Source organism: Blennius ocellaris (assembly GCF_963422515.1).
Source record: "Blennius ocellaris genome assembly, chromosome: 16".
Classification (NCBI taxonomy): Eukaryota; Metazoa; Chordata; class Actinopteri; order Blenniiformes; family Blenniidae; genus Blennius; species Blennius ocellaris.
Genome location: NC_137665.1, coordinates 5459855 through 5481999, shown reverse-complemented (window position 1 = coordinate 5481999; position 22145 = coordinate 5459855). Strand labels below are relative to the sequence as shown.

Genomic DNA, 22145 nt, shown 5'->3' with positions numbered 1-22145 from the left:
CCTGAACCAGTTGGCCAAAAAGCATCTGCTGTGACTCGCCAAGTTCTTCACAAGATACCTCTTGCATTTTTACCAAAGCTCGAAATGTGTCCAGCTTTAATATTCAGAGGCCTTTAGGTGGAAATGCATACACAGAAACTCTCGGCTGATGTATAATAGTTTGACATCTATATCATGTTTTCTATGTTAAGTAACAACAGAGGTACTCTCACATTAAGTGCCTTTCATACACCTCAAGGACACTTCATACATAAAAAGCTAGAGCAAAAAGGACATTTACTTGTCTGGCAGTCATGCACAATTGTCCGTTACGGAAATCCCTCCCTACGTTGTCTGAGCAAATGCATGAGCATTTTGAGAGCATGACTTCAGAGTTAGTCAATGAAAATCTAACGAAAGCAACACTCAACAAACCAGTGGTTCCCAACCCAATGTGCCTGCTCTGACATTATCGCGAATTACATTTGAAGATGACAAAGGTTAGTTAACCCTTGCAGCTATAGGATTAGGGTTAAACCTTTCCATAAACCATAAGAAGACCTTTTTGTTTTTTGTTTAGAATCGAGAGAAGACTTGGCAAATCACAGTCCATGGCGGGGGTACCGCAATGAGATTGGGAACCACCGCCCTTCACTCTCATTGTGTTTTCCACGGCACACAATAGAGGGATACAGATAACACTGACATTCAGGAGAAATACGCACTACAAGAAATACAGAGTTGACAGGGACGGAGCTCAAACCAAGGTCGAATTTAATCAGGAGCTGTGACTTGAATGAAAAAGGAGAGATGTATCTCTCCAGTGAATGGTTCAGGCTGGGGGAGTTACAGTCACAGGAGGGGGGAAGGACAGAGCTCATTTGCAGGGATTAGCCACTGCAGTGAGGTTGTGGGGGGGGGGGGGGGGGGGGTTAGGGACAAACCATGTACCTGCATCGTCTATGTCCGGGGACGAAAGACTGAACGAGCTAGTGTAGGCACTGACTGGCCAATCAGTGGAGGGAGGCAGAGCCTCGTTCTGAGATGAAGTGGGAGAGGAGCCTGAGCCGATGCCAGCAACACAAATAAGACAAACACAAACAAATAAGGAAAAGTAGCAGAAAGAGAAAATGGAAGAAAGGAAGGAAAAAGAAAACACGAAAGATGAGGAAAGGAAGTTCATTAAGAAGAGTATAAAGTGGTAAATGATGATGATTACAACAGAAGTTAAAAGTAGGACAATGAGGAATAAAAGAATAAGAAGCAGGCCTTCTGGATACTCCAAATACACGGGGACAGATATTGCTCTATTGTTACATTTCCTTCTCGAGAGAAATAACTCATGTGTATGGATTCATTCATGTTCTACTAGACTCTAATATAGAATGCGTTTTGTAATCTGGGACACAGCATCTGTATCCGAAGATAAATCAGATGCTCTTCCCACAAAATAAATGGAGCAAACCTTGCAATATTCTGTTCCCGCCTCCACTCCGGTCCCGGAGCAGGTACCGGTTGACATCTTGAATGTTGGTGTTGATGGTGGGCCCACTGGGGACACTGCCGGGGGTCACATTGGGGTCAGTCTCTGGGTCAATATTCTGGAGGCCCTTCCAGGGTACCCCAGGGCAAAATTCTGAAAGTAAATAAAAAAAAAAAAAGAAGAATAAAACTATAAAATAAATTGCATTTTCCTTTATGTTTTTTCACATTTATGTTAGGAGGAAAATCCATTGATATCGTGATCTGTTCTGAAAAAAAAAAACAACCATCGGTGCCATAAAATACGAGTAGCTATTGTGACTTCATACTTCTGAAAATCATTTAGACACATAACATAGAACAGACATTGCAGCATCCATACCACTTCCTCCCAACAGCTAAAAAATAATAAATCTAAATGTATACTGGTTTCACAGGTGATGTGAAGAAGAACAATATGTAAACTGTATGACTGCATGTTTAATTAAACTAAACATTTGTTGGCGCCACCACAGAGCAATTAGTTTTGTCTGTTCGTGAGGAGTAAAAGCAAAAGAACTTCCCTCCAAGCACAAATCAAATTGTGCCTCAGACGTACCTAGAATCACGAGACATGCTTTTCAAGTGAGCCCATTCGGCATGCGCTTCCCTTTAATCAAATTTGTTGAACTTAAGTTGGCGCAGATTATTCATATTGTCATTTCAGACCGCGCTGAATATGACACCAAGAGAGAACAGTACAATAGGTTGTCAAATAATAATAATAAAGTGTGTTCCTCACCTGGTGGCCAGTTGATATTGGTCCCGTTGGCCATCTTGTCACTGTTACTCTTGCCCTGTCCCCAGCTGTCTGGTGCGACCAGAGGACTGGTGGGAGACTCAGTGCTGGACATCAGGCTGTAGGGGCTATAAGAGTCATCCAGCTGAGGGGGTTTACCAGGAGGACCCAGGTTGGCACCTGAGAGAGGGGGAATGGAAGAAAGAAAAAATATTGTTAAGCAAACGACACTTTTCAGTCATTTTTTCTTCTGCTTTCTAATCATGATTTGTCATTTTAAGTAGGGATTCCCAGTCTCATCTCACCATGCTTGCCCATATTGGGCTCAAGAGGAGAGGAGTTTCCAGATAGGCTTTCAATGGAGTTTGGGTGTGTCCACTGTGACAGGCGAGACTGGGGTTGTGGGGGTTCCTTCATAGAAAGATTTCCCACCTCCATGCAGTTTACATTCATGTTTGGATTCAGTCCAGCTGATGGCACAGAGAGTGACGTTAGCAATAGGCGCCGAACATCGACGCAGTACTATGACATTCAGAGAGCAAAAGCGGATGCTACTCACAGAGAGAGTAGGGGCTGTACGTGTTGGGCGATGACTGCGGCTCTTTGGTCTGCAGGTCAGGGAGGCCTGGAGCCTGGGGGTGACCTGGAAATGAATCCAGGGAGGATTTTGCCCCACCAGGATGCAGGCCTGAGTGGGAAGGGGGCGGCTGCTGTTGCTGCTGCTGCTTCATCAGCAGGGCCTGGGCCAGCTGTCGCTGGTGCTGTTGGATTTGCTGCTGCATGTTATTGATTGTACGTGCAACCTGGGAATGACATCAAAATACAGACATGTTTAGGATGTCCTGGATGATGGACGTCAACTTACTCGGGCGAAATTAATATTTACGACACACATTTATCTGGCGTTCTGGGTTAGTCAAGTTAGCAGAAAACACGAGTCGGTCTCAAAGAGAAACTCACTTGCTGCTCTTGTTGTCGGATGGGGCCAGAAACGTTGCGTTGCGCCTGCAACATCTGCTGTTGAATTTGTAAACGCTGGTACGCCTGTGGATCAAGTGTAAGCAAGGTTTAAATGTCAAAACGCCTCATAGTTCTATAAACTGTTATGCAAAAAAAAATCCATGAGGTTCTATGAAAACAACACACATGGGGTTTGAAGTTTAAAAAGAAATATCTCATGTAATCTGGTGGACATCTTGTGCTTCTGCCATTTCTTGCAATTGGGTCAGTAAGAGCATTTTTGTTTCCAGTCCAATATATGAGCATCAAAGGAATAATATGTGACGCATCACAAGAACTGAGAGAAGAAAAAGCAAAAAGAGACTCACCAGTTGCAGCTGGTAAAGTTGATTCAGAAGGGTCATATGTTGAGGGTTTATTGGTGCAGTTAAAAGTGCAGGATTCAGACCAATGTTTTTTGCTGCAAACTGTAAGAGCTGTGCTTGAACCTGTTGGAGGACAAGCAATACACAACATTTGTTTTAACTGTGCCAAAGTGAGACAAGACACGGCCAACAAATATATCCGTCTTGCGTGACGTATAGAGCTTAACAGCACCTAAAATAATACATAATATATAAGAAGATTGTACCAGAGATGTTTTTAAGGTCTGAAATAAAATATTAATTCCTGCATATGTTATAAAGCTTTTGCCAAGTAAACTGTTAAGTAAGTGGTAAATTGGGCTGCATGTGCAAGCAAATCTGTGTATTTGCGTGTGTGAGCATACCTGAGGGGAGAGAAACTGAGGCACTTGAGCACGTAGACTAGGCTGAGAGGAGCTGAGAGGCGGCACTGGTGGCTGAGGAGGCGGCTGCGGCTGCTGCATTGCCCGAGCTTGTGCTGCTCCACCACCGCCAAACATTCCACTCTGCATCTGCGGAGACAGAAAGAGTTCAGAGTCTTATCAAATACAGCTAAGCTCTCGATTGCACTATACAAGTGTCATTAACAATTATCCCACCACAACAACCTCGAGCTGCAATCATTTCCAAATCTGTAACCCGTAGAACTGATCATATCCTCAATGTGGACGCACAGGGGCGGAGTGGTTAGTTGAGTACAGGTGGGGGAGGCTTTCTCTGCCACTCCTGTTTACCTCCACAGTCCAAAACCATCTGTGGTTAATTTCTGACTCGAACTCGGCCACTGGTGTGAATGTGTCAGTCTGTGTTTGACCTGTGATGGACTGTTGACATGTCCAGAGTACATCCTGCCATCGCGTATAGTCAGCTGGGATTGGCTCTAAAGCCTCATGACGAAGTCGAATAACGTGGTGTGAATGAGGATTGCTGAATGGATGGACGTCCAAAATGTTCGTTTTTTTGTTTTCCAATAGTGCCTCAGCACCTCTAATGTATGGGATGCTCTCAAAGCAGAAACAGACATCGCTTATCGTGAGACGTGTGACAGCAAAAGCTATGACACTGGTGATCACTTGTGACTTGCCATTTTCCACTCCTCAATACAAAAGCACAACATATATGACCCTGGCAAGCTGTTCCCCTAATTCTACCTTAATTTCTGAATATAACTTGAGATGTTTCGCATTACATTGCATAATTACCTAAAATAAAATCACATGTAGTGTCTGTTTCTTAATTAATGCAGTGATCGCCAATGTTTGGTTTTAGTCAATTATGGGGTCGTAAAAAATTGTAATTTGCTCATTTCACAAATCCCATGCTTGATGTTTGTAGAAGTAAGCTTGCCTATCAACAACTGGCTTTGCTGTAATCTTCTGGTATCTTCTAATGCATTTTGGGAAGTTTCATGCACCCAATATCTTTTAACTATCGTAATGTTTGTATGACTCACCTTATCCATGAAGGGCAGACGGGGATCCGCTGAGGGGTCTTTGGAAAGAAGCGGAGGCCGAGGGCAGCTAATGGGCTTGTTGATGAGCCCGTTGTTGTAGTCGTGGCCGGCCAGCCCCATCCCACGTTTGTCCAACTCCGTCTTCTTCTCCAGCAGGGCACTCATGGCCTGATCCAGGTTCATGTTGTTGCTTTTCAACGCCTCCTCCGCCGGATCCCTCTGGAGATTCACCAAAGAGCGATGCAAAAATTAATTAATAGTGAAACAATGGGGGAGGCAGGAAAAGCTGATTTTTTAATTTTTTTGAAGTTATTCTAAAAATGGAGTTTGAGTTTTAGAACAGAAAGATCTAAAAAGACAAAAAGCTCAAATTGTTAATTTGCATGTTATTACATTTTGATTTATTATTACTTGATTTACAAAACGTGAAGCGAATTATAGAAAATATCAATCACAGAAGTACAATGTGTCAACATTGAAAAACTGGTACATTTGTGCACTCTGTTAAATCCACTGAGAGGCCTGGAGTAGTTCATAGTTTGTACAACATGTATTTATTATTGGCAGTTGAACTCACAGGGAAGCCCATGTCTGTCAGCTGCTTGATGAGACGGTTCATGATCCAGGCATCCTCCTGCTTCCCTGGGATCTTCCCCTGATGAAGAGGATTGCACCATATAATGAGGATAATTTAATAAAATCTTACTAAATGACTCAAATAAAAGAGTAAGGGACTGTTTAATGTGTAAACAGTCCTGCTGCACACCTTCTGCGGGCCCTTTTTGGATGCATTTCCCCATGAGTTACAGGAAGAGTTGCTCTCCTGGGAGGCAGTGCTGTTCCACATGTCTCCCTCCTCTGCATCCCACTGACTGCCTGACATGCTGAGCTCTTCACCTCCACCTCCCCATCCGTCTTGCATAGGTTTGGGGGCTGAAAAACACAGTGGGAGAAAGACACATGTACACTTTTTAGTTTTAAATAATTCCAATATAATGGAAAATATGAGTATTTCAGAGGGTGCCTTAAATCCAATTATGAAAAATGCTCCAGAAGAAGACTGAACCGAGTAAGATAAATCTGATCACTATGTAACAAAGCAACCACCAGGGGTCAGTCTAGATTTTTGTTTAAAAAAAAAGAAAAAAGAAAAAAGAAGAAGAAGCACTAGTCTCTTGTTTCCCTTAAGCCATATTGATGTCCTCGATTTGACTCGACACAAGAAAGTGAGAGAACTTTGTCTCTGGTGTCATTGTTACTGAAAGTGATATACAATATTGAATGTACAAGACGATGCTATTTACCAGGTTTGCATGGTGCAGATGTCATTGGTGGGTTGCCCCTTCCATAATTGTCTGGGCTGTTTTCTCCCCAGCTCCCGGTAGGTTTTCCCCAGGCAGACGTGCCGTTATCTACGCTGACCGGAGAAGGTGCAGGTTCCCCCCAAGTGCTGTCTGGTTTCGTGTGGGAGCTGGGTATCTCTCCCCAACCTGGAGGACATACAAGGACAACGGTTTGTTGAACAAAAGCTCACTTCACATAACCAAATATCAAACAAATGAGCTTCACATACAATGGCAAGCTATGAATTCAAAATCTTACTTTGAGATTTAAAAAGCTTCTATAAAGCATAATGCTACTTGACAAACTGATTTGTTGTGCTTGACTGATTTAACTTTGTATTGTCCTACAAAACCAGATGACAAATGTTTAAAACATAGTTATAATGACATCTTGAGACTATTTTATCTATTTTTAGTCCATACACAATGATGTCCAGAAGAAGACAGGTCTACAAAGAGTTGCTTGGTTTGTGTAGTTTTGCAGTATCTATATCACTTCAGATTAGTTGATGGCCTTTTATGTCCACAACAAGTCTCTCATTAACAAGAAGACCCCATTTATCCTCCTGTTTTGAAGTGTGAAGTGCTAACCATGTGGGGAGGCAAAATCCTGTGCCTGGCTTAGCAGGACAGTTGATAGAGGGAGGAGATGCCCATTTAAGATTTGGCGCAGTCCAATCCCTTTTGGCACGAGACACACAGTGCAGTCTCTAGGGCTGTGACAGTGCCAGGCTCAGCTTAGCTCTCTCACCAGGGAAAGGTCAAGTCCAAAAGGCTGCTCCAAAATTATAGCTAACATTCATCCTCCTGGTATGGCTGGGCTAAAGAGTTATCCTGATTTAAACCGCACACAATGGGACACACCAACTTTCCCATGTCTTTCTTGCTTTAGTGCATATGAATAAATTATGGTTACTCCGATTGGCTTTTAGCCTATTACGTTTTCAATAGCTAGCATAATAGTCTGCTATCAGGTTGTGCTCTATCAAGTGGAAATGGCGTGCAAGGTCAAGTGCAGGACAGCAGGGGGCATCTGCCCCCATGTTAGTGGTGGGGGAGACTGCTCCACCTCCATCCTTCAACTACTGACAGATGGTGGCTCCCATATAATCACTCACTTCCGATTCGTTTCAAACAGTTTGTGGTGAATCAGTATTTTCACAAGCACTTTGTAAATAGCATGCTCGTGCTTCCTTTGGGTGCCCATGTGGGGTTGCCAGGGTTACAAGTATCTGGTGTTGTTAAATGTGAGGAGACCCTAGGAAGGATAAGGCTGGCACTTGCCTGACTGATTTAGAGTTGATTAGATGTAAATCCAAAGTGAGCGAACTAGGTCAAGATTTTACCTTTAAGTGGATCAACAGCTTGGACTCTAATAGTGCACTGCACAAACTACCCAACCAGCTTTCATGTTTGACACCTTTACTTTGAGTAGCATAAAAAGAGAAAAGAAATCACAGAATCACAGAAAAACAATAATTTACTTTGACAACATTTAATGAACTAAAAGGAACCTATTTAAATTATAAATTTTTTGGGGGATTGTTTTTGTATATACCAATGAGCTTGGTCATTGTGAATTATTAATAGAAGGTTCAAAGCATGATGTTGTCTTACCTTTAGCTATCAAGGAACCTCTGTTGTGCGATGGCCCAGACGGGTGTTGCACAGTAGGATCCATAGGGCCACTGGGGGGCCCTGGGTTTTGGGTATTTTGGCTATGGTTCTGTAAAGGTGCAGGTGGCCCATGATAAGGGTGATTGTGAGAGTGAGAGTGGGAGTGGGAGTGGGAGTGGGAGTGGTTGTTATTGGAACTTGGGGGATTATTGCCGCTAGTGGTAATTTTTGCTTGGGACATCCCCGGATTGTTCCTGTCCCACAAATTAACTGACTTGTTATAGGTACCAGGGTCACCCCAAGCGGAAGTTCCATCATCTATCTCCATCTTGCGGCGGATTGAGGGAGGGGAGGGCTCTTCCCAACCTGTTGGGTCTGCTGAGGATTCTTTTTTACCACCACTCCAGCCCGCAGCTTGCTTTACTGAGCCTGAGCCACCCCAAGAGCCCATGCTCCCTGATCCACTATTACCACTGGTCCCATCCTGAGGCTTGCCTCCCCATCCTTGAGGAGGGCCGCTGGGACGCTGGGGTGCTGATTCTCCCCATCCCCCATTTCCTCCAGCTCCAGACATGCCAGATCCTGAAGAAGACATCCCCCAGCCTCGTGGGTTTTCCTTCCAGCCCCCTTGTTCTCCTCCCTCCCATGCAGGGTTAGTGGGGCTCTTTTTGCTCTCCTCTGGTTCTCGCCAGTCCCCTGTATTATTGCTTCCTCCGCTGTTGCCCCAGTTGTGAGATGTCTTGGGTCGCTCTCCCCAGCCCTGGGATGTTGACTTGACGTGAGAATCTTCCCAACTCGTCGATTTATCCTCCCCCCAGGACTGGCCTCCATTTTTGGGTATATTGGTGGAAGTAGGCCCAGCTGCTGGAGAGTTCCCCCAGCCACCTGGACCACCTGGACCACCTGGGCCACCTGGACCACCTGGACCACCTGGGCCACCTGTGGGCTTCATGTTGTTCGTTGGCTCTCCCCAGCCAGGGCTGGGCTGATTGGTGGTAGCCATGTTTCCACCCCAGCCTGAGGCTCCCTGAGAACCAGGCACATCATTTTTGCTCCCAGAATCAGTCCTTTGAGTCGGGCCCGTGTTACTGTTGGACGGAGCCTGGGCATCGCTTGGAGTGGTAGGGCCAGAACCCCATGATTCAGTGCCTCCTTCATTCTGGTGTTTAGTATCGTCCATGTCCCAGGAGGTGTGCTGGCGAACAGGGGTCTGTCCCCAACCAGTGTTGCACAGCACTCTGGGGTCCAGGTCCTGTGCAGGCAACAAAGGAGCTGGATTATCTCTGGATGACTGGTCTCTTCCCTGGGGATGTCCTTCCATACTGTCACTGCTCCCTTCACTAGCAGCTGCTGTGCTCACAGCTCTGTTCCAAGGACTAGTTTGTGAGTCTTGAGGGGGAGAGCTGGGTGCGTCCCAGCTTCCCTGGGCTTCTTCAGTGTGCTGCTTACCCCAGTCTCCACCACCGGACTGTTCACCCCAGCCTCCTGAGTTTCCCGCTCCACCTCCTCCATGTCCCCAGCCAGAGTCCCAGCCAGGTGCCTCTTTAGATGAAGTTGCCTTCGAGTTGCCACTGTTATGGACCCAAATCACACTAATAAGCAGGAACCTCCAAGGCCCCATCCGCACATGCCTGGCTGGGGTAATTCACCCCACAGGTGAATTACCCCAGCCAGGCATGTTGCGGATGGGGCTTGGAGGTTCCTGCTTATTAGTGTGATTTGGTCCATCAGTTTTAAGGTTCTGAGGTTCTGAACTGAAAGACACATTCGTGGATGGGGAGGGGTGTAGCTCTGATGTATCAGAAGCCATTATAGTGCCCCAGGCGCTGCCAATTCCCGAGGAGTTGCTGTTAGTGTTGGCTCCGGTACAGGTGCTGGTCGGGGCTGGTGGGGGGCCAGGTGGATTACAGAGGTTGGGTATAGGTTGAGGAGGTGAAATGGTGTTGGCTCCCCCTGAGCTGCCTCCCCCTGTGCCACCCGCATCATGCCCCAACATGGGCCAGGCAGACGGGTTGGCATTAGGGTTTAGGTTCAAGTTAAAGTTGGTGGTGGAGGATGATGAAGAAGAACCCCAGCCTCTGCTGCCTCCTCCTCCCACCGCACTGTCACCTTTCCCTTCACTCCCCACTGAGGACTGAGGGGGGCAATGGGAGGGTCCAGGCCCAGAGCCCCAGCTGCGATTAGATGCAACCTGGCTTGAGAGCATGCTGGTTCCAGTATGATTGGCAGGGCCAGGCCCACTGTTGGCTTTGCTGCTAAGGTGGTTGGCAGGGAAGTGGCCTGTCTGGCTATTGGCTCCCGTAGCCATACTCACTGTACTACAACTACTGCTAGTACTGCTGCTGCTGCTGGCCAAGCGACCAGAGTCAGTGTCCAAAGGGCATCCTCCTGGAGAGGCCTGGCTCTGGCTGAGGGTAATAGAAGGCCAAGCCTCTGTGTCCTTCTGGTCAATGATCAGTTGATCCCAGCCACTGAGATTTGTGGAAGATACAGCACTTGTGGCACTTCTGTTGGCTGGCAGATGTCCCCAGAGGGGATTATCATACTGGAGCCCCTGGCCACTCTGTGGGGGCAGTTCTGTAAGGCAAGAAAAGAAATAAAAGCTGTATGAGCATGAGCAAACAGAACTCATCAGAGAGCGCACAAATTTTGTACGTCATCCCACCCACATAAGCTTAATAAGGCTGAAATACCATGGCAACATATAAGATGTCGTCTCTTGTGTACACAGACTTCATAAAATGGTTCAATATTGAAAATACACACCACTCACACTGGAAATGATCACAGAGAGGTGATTTATCAATATAATATCAGAACAAGCTTTAAGTAGAAGATAACATTTATGACAACCTAACTATCAATTTACATTTTTTGCTATCCAATTCCCTCTATAATGAAAATAAGAAGGGTTTTAACAATATACTATTACACTGTAATAGTGAGTGAATACATCTGTAAGCTAAAGCGCGAACTTGAGCCTCCAAATTGCGGACATATCTTAAATTTACATCAAATGGTTATTAGCTGCAATTGTTAGGACAACGCAACACAAACATGTTTCGAATATGTACTTTTAAATTCATTTATTATCACCAAATAATAAATGAATATCCCAAATTGCATTTTTAGGTCATAAATGTAACTATTGTTCACTAATTTGAAGTGTATTGTAAATTAAGTAATGTGCCAGAGGAAGTATTTGTGAAACTCAAAGAAAAAAAAAAAAAAAAAAAAGGAACCTTGATGCCGAGTCACTTTTAAATCATGACCCACTATGCACTGTAGTTATGACCTTCAATCAACACAATGCACAATGGTTCAGTCGTCCTCTCTGAGCCACGGGATGCCCCCCCGCCCCTTTTTTTTTTTTTTTTTTTTTTTTTTAAATCAACGCGTCAACCTTCATCTGCCCGTACAATCGCTCTGTCAACATAATGTAATGTTTCAGCTTCTCTTTGAGCTATACAGTTACCAGTGTCTCTTCTGGAATTTCAAAGTGCCCATTAGTGATGTAGACATAAATTAAGTCGAGATCATAACCGCAGCACTGGTCCACCTGACACCGCTGCCCAATTCCTGCGGCACCTCATGCTGTAGTTGTTGTTGTTTACACACGACCTCACATGCATGCGTAGTTTGCATGTGCGTAGTGCCACAACTGCACCAGGAGAGCGACAGTGTCGGTGTACTACCCCGTTTTAAAGCTTTCGTCTGTTCATTTAACTGAAGCAGGAGGACAGAGGACGTAGTGAGAGAGCAGAGGAGAAAAAAAAGAGGGCACTGTGTTTCTGATACACACAGCACTGTCGTTTGGTCGCGTCACTCCACTGAGAAGTGCAGGACCGCCATTTTCTCAGTCCTGAACTCGAGCCAAAGAGGCTCCAATCTACTGTCAGTTAGTACCTCTGTAATCGCTGCATGCACGCTTTGCTCAAGAGTAATAAACACACGAAACGTAACAATTCAGTGCCCTTCCCTGTAATGCACTGCCGCTGCGGCTTTAATATTTGAAAGTGATCATCCAAATAGTGCGCAAGTACTAAAAGCCAAAACAATGCAGAAGAGACAGAGATGAGGGGGAAAAAAATGAGACAGAATAAGGAGGTGGAGATGCGCTACACAGCAATGAAATACCTGTGGAGAGGTGCCTCCCGACCATCCTGTAAAGAGCTAGATTTTGTGCAACGCAGCGACCATCCTTGTTTCAATATGTCTGCTCGGCTCGCCAAGCTTCTGAGGCTCATTTCTGAAATGCTGCCAAGAAGTTGCACAGCTCTTGCGCGGCATGAGACAACCCCCCCCCCACCCCCCCTTCCCTCCTCCCTTCCTTCCTCACCCCTCATGCTCTGTCCCTCCCACCAAACACAGCTTTGGCTGGGTCTCTCCTCTTCTATCTATTGCCTCCCTCTGGTTTTATTTATATCACGCTCTATTCCTATCCTGACGGAGGATATTCTCCCTCTCTGCAAAAGCACTGAAACAAGGCTGGTGGGGGGAGGGGATGGGAGTGTTCGGAGAAAAAAAACAAAAAAAAACAGGGGAGACCAGAGACTTTCATTATGCACTCACGAGGCACGAGGTAAAACAAAACAATAGGGAGACTGGTCTGAGCCCCTCGCAGCCCCCTGCTACATTTTCCAGCCTGTCAAAACTGTCACTAAATATTTAGCTCCATCTGCAATTAGCACTGCCGCCCACAATGGAAAGCGTTTTGAATAGCATTTGCAGGAAAGAGAGAGCAAGCATAACCTCACACAACCCATTGCACCCTCACGAGCACCGAAATCCTCATTTTCTCACACGTTGATGTATGAACAGCTATATAAGCAGATCACACACAAATACACACGCCAGTTTTAGTCTGAATGCATTACTGCTATGGGAATTCAATAATCAGCGGCGCAGAGCTTTAGACAGAAATCTGCCACTTCATGGGGTGGCGAGGACACTTGTATAGATCCGCTCACATCGCGTGATTACAGATTGGTAATCTGGTACAAAACATCCCACAGCATCCACAAGGAAGGCACTTGCACGAGGGTAGAAGGTATCCATGAGATAGAGAGCATTAAAAGAGAAAGATAGGAAGGGCACGGAGCTTAGCAGCCAGGATCAATGTGGCTATTGTTTACAAATGATCCTTGTGCCCACACAACAATACAACAAGTCAATGTTTTGTAGAGAACAGAGTCCCTTTATGGCAGAGGTCCGGCCCCCCGTGCCTCTCTCCTGCGAGGCCCTAACAAATGGTGAGGTCATAGCTACCAAGTCTTTGTGCAGAAACGCACAAACAGTACAAACACCGACACTACTATGCACACTTAAAACGTCCTCACACCTGGCACACACAACCAAACAGAGAGTTGCGTAACTTTCTGGAAACTACAATCTGACAAAATCCCTTTCTTAAAGTATCTAATATTTAATAATGAATGCCATGAATAAAGACAAAACGTGGGGCATGCATGTCAACAACACGTTTTGTTGCAGGGTACAATGATATGATATTCAGTTTGAAGAACGAGAGCACAAAATGTTTTTTTCAGAAATGTGCAGTCAGTTCGCCATTGATTGAGACCGATTGTCTGGATAAAAAGTGAAACCAAAACATTTTCAATGGCTGCTGCTGGCTTCTGGTTTACAAGAGAGGGGGGGGGGGGGGGGGGGGGGGAACAAACCATGATTCACACTAAAACATCTAATCTAACCATCAACTAACCAACAACTGTTTCCCACAGATGATTTGCCTCATTTGGGTAGTTCTCATCATAGTAAAACCAAGATGGAGCAGTGAGAAAAACATTTCTAAAGATGGTTGACGAGTCCTTTGCTAGTCTGCTTTTAGTCACTTGCCATCAGGTGACTGGTAGGGGTGAAAAGGTCAGTACAGTGGGGCCTGTAATATCTCAGCTGGCCTGAAAGACGCCGTTTGGTTTTATGTGATTTAATGTAAAAAAAACAACAACAAAAAAAGACAGGATGTGATGCTGTGGTTGACCAAAGTAGTCAATCGCAAGTGGGTCAGCCGGGTATTGGGGCAGGAAGTCATTTCCTCAGCTCCCTTGCTCTGTCACAACTGCACAGACTCTGATTGCAAATGATGTCACCAGAGTAAGATTACAGCCTTTAACCAGGATGTTTCGGCTTCTTTTCATATAGTAAGATGATGTGGAGAATCGTCTGCCAATGTATTTTGCTTATATGGTAAGAAGTGCCCAGAAGATCTCCGAACCTTTTTGGGAAAATTTGAACAACTTTGGTTATGAAGCAAATCTGATCAAAAACATATGGTGTGGTTTTTGGAATTTCTATTGGTGGAAATTATGAGAAATGGCAAAAAGTTGCAGTTTAGGCTGGACATCTAGTTGTCCAGAGTGATCTTTTGTTTGTGATCTACCACAATCTTGAAAAAAAAAAAAAGTACTGGAATACAACTACAGCTCAATATTTGGAGAAATAGTTGAGTTCCTTCAGCACCTCACTGTTTTGTCTACAGATGAGAGCAATTCTCCATAATGCAACCATCCAGCTAGATATGTTGCCAATTGAAATCATTTCTGCAATGACTTCAGGACAGGAAGTTTCAGAATTTGTCAACATTTTAAAATGCGGGAAAATTAGGTATTCATAACAAAACTTTATCTTAGCCCAGGAGGGACTAAAGATGACAGTAACATTGTAATAACAGTTTGCAAACTTGGTGACAATACACAAGCATGGATATATTTATTTGTATCAAATGTGTTTTACCACAGACAAAACGCCATTTTTGTCGAACTGTGTTATCCGATAATCTTGTCAATTTTATGCCTATAGTTTCAACGCTCGAAAACTTTATAGGGTCATTGGGTACAACGCATGGAAGGATGCTGTAAGGGCAAACGTGGTTTAACAAGGATCAGGAGGATTGAAAATAGCAGAAAATATTAGATAGGGCGTGAGGGACAGAGATGGATGTTGAGAGATGGGAGGAGGAAATAATCTAGGAGGGCTGTGTGGGCCTCAGCTGTACTGATCCGGGCTTAATGAAGTCCCCAAGGGGCAGACAGACTGGATGGTACAGAGCTGACAATGCATGCTGCCAGCCAGATGAACGAGTTTTCTGAAAGATGCTAAAATGCACACACACACACTCACAAAAAAAAACATAATTCAGGAATGTAGTACCTCTGTGTTTAAGGATCACAGATGCTGTGTTTTATGTGTTGTAATGGCGCATAACATTATAGCAGCAACACAAAAACTTAATGGTTACATCTGCCTATTATATGCAAGTGGTTTTACTTTAGCTATTATTTACAATGCAACTCAGGCTGAGGTACTGAAAATGCAATATATATGCAAGATGATGTACTTTACGACCGGTCAACAACATAAGCAAAGAAGCCAAGTTAACTTTCTTGTGCTGGAAGTAATATACGTATCTTCTGTGTGCTGTCATGCAAAGGAAAATCACGGAAGTAAATGTCAGTTATTCAAAGCCTGGCCTTGTATTTTTTGTGTGGGAATTCTCAGTTTAGAAATGAAACTTTGATTGACATTTTAGTTTATTGTGCAACCTTACTGCAACAGCAACTTATGAAATGTGTTTGCAGATAAAACCTTTTCAATCATTCTAAAGAGGACTGTCAAATATGCAGATTTTAATCTGTTCTTTGCTATTCTGGACAGTAAACAAAAACAAATGTAGCACTCTGGACTCAAGCCCTCATCTGACATTTATTTAGATGATCTTATCTGGTTACGGCGTGCGGTGCAATCATTTTAGTTGATTTGGAAAAATCTAAAAATTGTAGTTGTGTTAGAATAAATTTTTTTTCTTGGTCATACAATTGCATATAAAAAGGTACTACAACAGGCGTTTTCAAACACCCACACTTCCTCAAGGAACAGTAAATGTGTGTGTGAATTGAAGATCCTCTGTGATACCACAGCATCTTTATGTTATAGTTCTTCAAGAGTCTGAGTGAAGAATGGTCACGAGGCATTACGTCGTGCTGCACACTTCATGACAAGACAAAGTGAAAGGGGACACACTTCCAGATGCCATCAACAAAAGACAGAAGCAGCAAAGTAACAATTATTTCTCAGTGCTGCTTGGATAGGTTCCAGGCAAAACATAAACAGACAGTCTCCTGAACTTTCTTATCTTGGCTCAAACACTGGTGGCATGATGAAAGAGATTGTACACATACTTGGAGAATCCTTGTCACAAACTGACGCTTCGGTTGCAACTGCTTTGTGGTAAACAGATTGTTACCAAAACACTATCCCAGGGGAGTAAGAATAACAGGGACTAAATGTGTTTTTTTTTTTTTTTTTTTTAAAGTAAGACAACTAAGACATCTGGCTGTCATGTTTGCCTGTCAGTATCCTCTTTCTCCTCCTCCTCCAAAGGATAAACCAGGTCAAGGGCTTCCTTCTGCGTGCCAGTCTTAAAATAGCCTGCTTTCTCATGCCTCCGCTACATGAAAGGACCCCGGGATATGGATTGTTAGCCAAGCAAAAGGCAACATTGAAGGCTATAATAATAGGAAGATTGACAGACGTGCATATAGTATGTGCAGCCTGACGAGCCCTGGCCGCCCTGGGGCCAAAGAGAATATGTGCGAGTGTTGGTTTTTGGTATAGCGGAGGTGGAGATGGAGGAGAACACGTGCGCCACAGACGAACGCAGCAGAAAAAGGCAAAGGAGCACGGGCACAGAGCAAAGTGGGAAGAAAAAAAAAGAGAGAGAGAGAGTGAGCGCTGAACATTTGTGGTGTGGTTAACAGAGAGCTGATGTTTAATCACATCACAAGACATCCCAGTCCTCTTTGAGGGGATTCCCAAGGCTCTTCTACAGCATCATCAGCAGACTTGAAGAGCAGATCAAGTCTCGCACTTTCTCTCGGTTGCATCGTTCTATCACTTGACAAAACATGTTTACATTGTTGGATGATGACTCCCGTCTACTACAGGATGGTTATATGACGATAATGTAACGTCACTATATTTAAAGGTATTTTCAAAAATGTCATGTTTAAAATGTTGCTGTTGGCATTAGACTTCTCAAGTTTTAAGAATCTTTAAGCTTGTCTGTTACTGATGAACAATGTTCAGAACTACCCTAAAAGATATCTCACAAATCACTCAAATTTCAAATGCCTTAGATTCTATAGCATCCCTGTACACCGCTCCAAAATAGACAAAGTACAATATGACCAACAATCTGAACGAATGCCTCTCAGATGGTGCTGAATGAGTTATTCAGGTTATCAGACACCACAAAACATTTGAGATTCTCAGAATTTTGGAATTCTTTTGTTTGTTTAGTGCAGCGAAATGTTTTCACTCAGACTTGATTCTATTGTAGGCAATGTCAAGTTGTATACTTGCAAGACTCTCCTTTGGAAAATCAAACTCTGACCACCATTGAGTTATGTCACATTAGAAATCCAAATTAAATGTTCCATTCATTGACAGTCAGATTAAACAGGTCAATGAATGTTGTGCTTGCATATGTCTTTTGTTTTGTTGTAATCTATCATTTGAATAAGATGCTACATAATTTCACATCATTATTATCAAGGAACCTGACCTTTTGCTTTAATCTGTGACCTTTTAAAAGCACCAGTGCTCCGGTGTGAACATGCCTCTCACAGTAGAATAACGCTGTGTGTGTTAAGTCGTGCAGGGACGCAGAAGCTAAAACTGCAGAGGAATGTTTATATTTACACACATGCACATGTATACAGACTGTAAGGACGTGCACACAGAACACGATTATCAGTGTCGGCTTTTCCAGAGAGCCCACATGTGACTGCGTAATGAAATACGGGGAGAGGTAAGATGGAGTTGGCGGACGGAGAGGAGAGGGGGAAGGAAAGGCGATGAATACCACTAGTGTGCTTCTACTGTTAAGCTATCAACAAGCCGTGCAAGTAGAAAGAGGCGTTCATTCTCTCAGCAATCAACGCTGAGTGGAACACGTGATTGATGAAGGTGTGTTAAAAATAGCGGTGCTTTATTTGCTTTTTTTTTTTAATTTTCCACAAACGGTGTTAAGTCTTAAAAGTAAGACCGGGAATAAGTCACAGAAAGAAAGAGAAAGGGCAACAGAGTGGGGAGTTGTGCACAACTTTTTTGTACATCTCCGATTTGTTGCATTCAGTACGTAGTGTCTGATTGCATATAGGAAAGGAAACCCTCCCACCGTACTGCTATCTGCCCTTCAGTCTGGAGGGTCCTCCAGTACATCTGTCCTAATGTAATCAGTTGGTTCAAAGATGCACGGAGAGCAGAAGCAGAGTCAAGCTGCTCTGCCAAAGAGGGGCGGAGAGAAGTAGCAGCTTTTACCGTAAGCCATGAGTCACTTCAGCCCACAGAACTGGACCTCTGCCATGCTTGCTCTCTCTCTCTCTCTCTCTCTCTCCATTTCTTTCTTTCCTTTTCTCTCGCTCAGTCTTTCTATCTATGCCAGGTCAGCCCCACAGGGGCGGCCAGCCAACGAGCGAGCTCCTTGTTGCTCCTCCTCCAAAAACAGGAAACGCCGAAGTGCTGGTCGGCAACGGTCAACAAAGAGTCGCGGGATGATGATGACGACGATGAGGTGGAGGTGGAGGAAGAAGGAAGAGTGAAGACGGGACAAACGTCACATCACCATGGTTATGAAACCACTTCCAAACGGACATCGTAGGGGTTGGACGACGCTCAAACACACCACTAAAACGAGTTTCTATTCACACGCCATGCGAAAGTGCCAAGTGCCCTGAAACACCATCATCTTCAAAGCACAGATGATACTTTATTAGGAAATGGGAGACCGTCGACACTTAAAAACGCATAAGAGTCTGGTTTATCGCCATCGCCGCGGGAAGGAAAACACACATGGAAAGATAGCCAGCTGTGTTTACTCTCAATCCTCCACCCCAGTATTCCTCCATCCCCGTTTCCAATTCCCAGCCATGCAGAGAGAAAACAAACAACAGCGAGAAGCACCTGCGATCCAGGGGCTTTTGTACTGCGCCACAGGTATACCCCAACAAAATTACAATCAAAGCACCACACAAACAACGAGTAGATAAATATATGCTTTAAGAATAATAAATAACAGTTCATGCAAACCCAAACCAGTCTTTGACACATGTGCGGCAAGTCAATTAGTATGTCCTGATGACATACACTCTGTAACCAAGTTGATAGAATGTGAATGTAACATACAGTTGAAAAGGCACTGTAGATGTTATAAATAATGCTTAGGAGAAACTAGGTGAGTGGAGGCAAAGCTTCACAGAAGATCATTCAAAAACAGGAATGTGTATGAGCTCATGTTTGGAACTGGTTTGGAGTTTGCATGTTCTCCTTGTGTCTGGGTTTTCTCATGGTGTTCCAGTTTCAGCATGCAAAAGAAGAATGCTAGAGAAAACACCTAAACCTTAGCTCAAACACAGAAAATGTATCTGCAAAAAGAACGACTGTTTAACTCCTTATCAATACGTCATTGAAATGTTTGTACTAGACATTGATTGTGAATATTGAGAGTGCAATCCACTTTTTCCTTGGGATGAAATACCAACAATGGAAAAAATCCTTTATCATTTGCTTGAATGATCAATAACACTGACAGACTCATCATACAGTCGAGTGGATTGTGTTGCGGTTGTAGAAGTTCCACTTGAAAAACCATTCAGAAGCTACAGTGAGGTCACGTATCTATATGTGACAGACGAACAACTCTCGTATCCAAAGAAACGGCTGATTCTTTGGACACGAAGACCACAAAGAAAGGAAACAAGCGATAATGCGAGTTGCCAACAAAGTGTCCAGGCTGACCTGTGGGCAAGCTGGCTGTGGAGGATGAGGAGCAGGAGGGAGAGGAGTGTATGGCTACTGCTGCTGCAGGTTCAGTAGTGGCGGGACGTCCCGTGGTGATGACAGGCAGGGTCCCGGAGGGCAGAGGCTGGCCCCTCTTTAGCAGCTGCTTGTGCTCCTGTTGGCGGAAGCGAGGGGGCACCTCTCTGGGCGGGTAGCGCTGCTGGAGCGGAGTCTGAGGCTGCTGTGCTGTCTGTGGCTGACCTCCGGAGGGGGGGCGCTTGCCATTTCCACTGCTTGGGGGTACAGATGGGGTTGCGCTGGGGTTGACGGGGGGAAGAGGAGGGGTGGGGTCGAGCTTGGCAGAGTCTGGCACTGCAGAGTGGATAGGGTGGAGGGGGGGGGGGTGATGAGGAAAAAGCAGAAATGCAAGGAGGTAACGGAGGATTAGGAAAAAGCAGAGTTGTTGTGTGCATAATACACCCCAGAAATGCTGTATGATTAGTTAAAAATATATATCCATCATTATAAAAACCAACAGATGTAGTGGTAAATACAGATTCATTTGTTACTACCGGCGCACACAAATAATCACTAGTTTAGCAAAAGTCTTTACTGGAAAGCTGCTGTGGTCGAGTATTTCCTCCACTGCTTCTTTTCGAAGCCGTAGCCACTTTTGGTAGTGGACCATGATGTTAAATTCAGAAAGGCAAACGAGGAGACGACTATAAAAACACAAGATGTGCCGTGTCTCCCGGGTGCTTGAACTATGGTTCTCGGCAGTGGTCAGTCTAAACACAAGGCTGCAGCCGTTGGAACACCAGAGGGCTGTAATAATCTCATGGTGGCACTGTTATAAAAAAATTAAAAAAAATAAAATAAAAAATTGCCTTCAGGGGTGGCCAAGACACACAACTCTCTCACGGTCGACCATGGTGATAATGCTGAATTGGAAGTGATGAAGGGGTAAAGCGGCAGATAATGGACTCAGCCCGAGCTGCTGCATTATTGTGGGCTATTGTTTCCATCAGAATGGTGCAGTAAGGAGTGTTCAGCCCCATCAACATAAGCTGTTCATGCTTTGTGGCAGGTTATGGCCCCTGAAATGATCACCTCTTAGTGCAACACTAAAGCTGTTAGTTAATAACTGCTCGCGCTGCTTCTCAAGCCAAGTGCTAATGTCCCGCTAGCTCTGGTAACCCGTAGCAACAGAGTGGGAATCTCTCTTTCAGCTCTTTCCAGCCTTTTCCTATCGTCTCATCTTGTATGCTATCACTTTGGAATGTTTCAGCTCAGCAGCGACAGTGAAAGACTCATTCATAAACTTACAATGAGTTGTCAAGTTCTTTGGTGATTTTGAAGCGGTTGGAATTGTTTAGTATGGTTTCAGCTCATTATTACTCCGACAAGTAATAAATTGCACATTAACTGTCTGATAAATGCATTTCTTAGCATTATATTTATGTTATGCCACAACATGTCTTGTAATGTACTGTTGCAAAAGCACCATTTATCTAAATAACATTAACACTGCCACATAGCCACATATGAGCACAAAGGACATATGAACACACGTTTTTCCTTTTCTGCTCATTAGGTTTGTACGCTATTGTCACACGTTTACCCTTCAGATCAACATAGATGATATTTCTTCTGTAAACATTTGCAAATCAGTAATTTTTCAATTATTTGCAAGACGTTTTTCCCGAAATTGCACAATATTTTAGTTTTAAAATCATGCTTCTGATTATGTGGCACAAAGATGCGAATGTAAAAGAAGAAATCACATAATTTGATTTCATTCATTTTAGTAATGTAAACCAGCATACAAGGTTGGTATCATCAACAAATCATTTCCTTATGTGTCAAACATAGTCAGATTATAAAATTAAAGACTACTGGGACATATCTTTTGAAGTGATATTTGTTACACACAGTGAATTTTACAATATCAGGTGTGCCGTTACAATATCTTTCATCTCTTCTTACATGTCATCTTTTGTTTTTAAATGCTCTGCTATGCTTACACGGTAGCTGTCAACGGTGAATATTCCTGGTGTGATGGAGTTTGAACAAATCTAATAGGACCCAAAAGATGGTAAACAATGATTTGGCAAGGCGAAGCAAGACTAAACTCTGGTGGCGGCATGTAGCAGTCCTGACAAGCAAATCACAAGTCTGATCTGGGATTAGTGGTGAAAGATTAACATAAAACTATTAGCTGCCCATTGTGGCTAAACACAAAACTATGAGAGCAGTGAGACTGAACACGTTAAAAATGACGTCGACCTCAGTATGACGCTGAAGAATCTAAGGAGAGCGGCAAAAACCAA

The 22145-nt window shown here is 44.1% G+C and overlaps 1 protein-coding gene across 1 annotated transcript in view; it reads right to left on the bottom strand.

Moving 5' to 3' along the window:
* Positions 1-22145, bottom strand: part of LOC308141401 (trinucleotide repeat-containing gene 6C protein-like) — a 38882-nt gene that overhangs the window by 2439 nt on the left and 14298 nt on the right. Inside the window, 16 exon segments of the mRNA XM_080511555.1 lie at positions 931-1041; positions 1445-1615; positions 2243-2419; positions 2545-2709; positions 2799-3042; positions 3200-3283; positions 3568-3687; positions 3969-4115; positions 5057-5275; positions 5634-5711; positions 5823-5989; positions 6361-6546; positions 8017-9613; positions 9616-9667; positions 9669-10593; positions 19834-20187. Coding sequence (XP_080367681.1) covers positions 931-1041; positions 1445-1615; positions 2243-2419; positions 2545-2709; positions 2799-3042; positions 3200-3283; positions 3568-3687; positions 3969-4115; positions 5057-5275; positions 5634-5711; positions 5823-5989; positions 6361-6546; positions 8017-9613; positions 9616-9667; positions 9669-10593; positions 19834-20187 — 4797 coding nt within the window.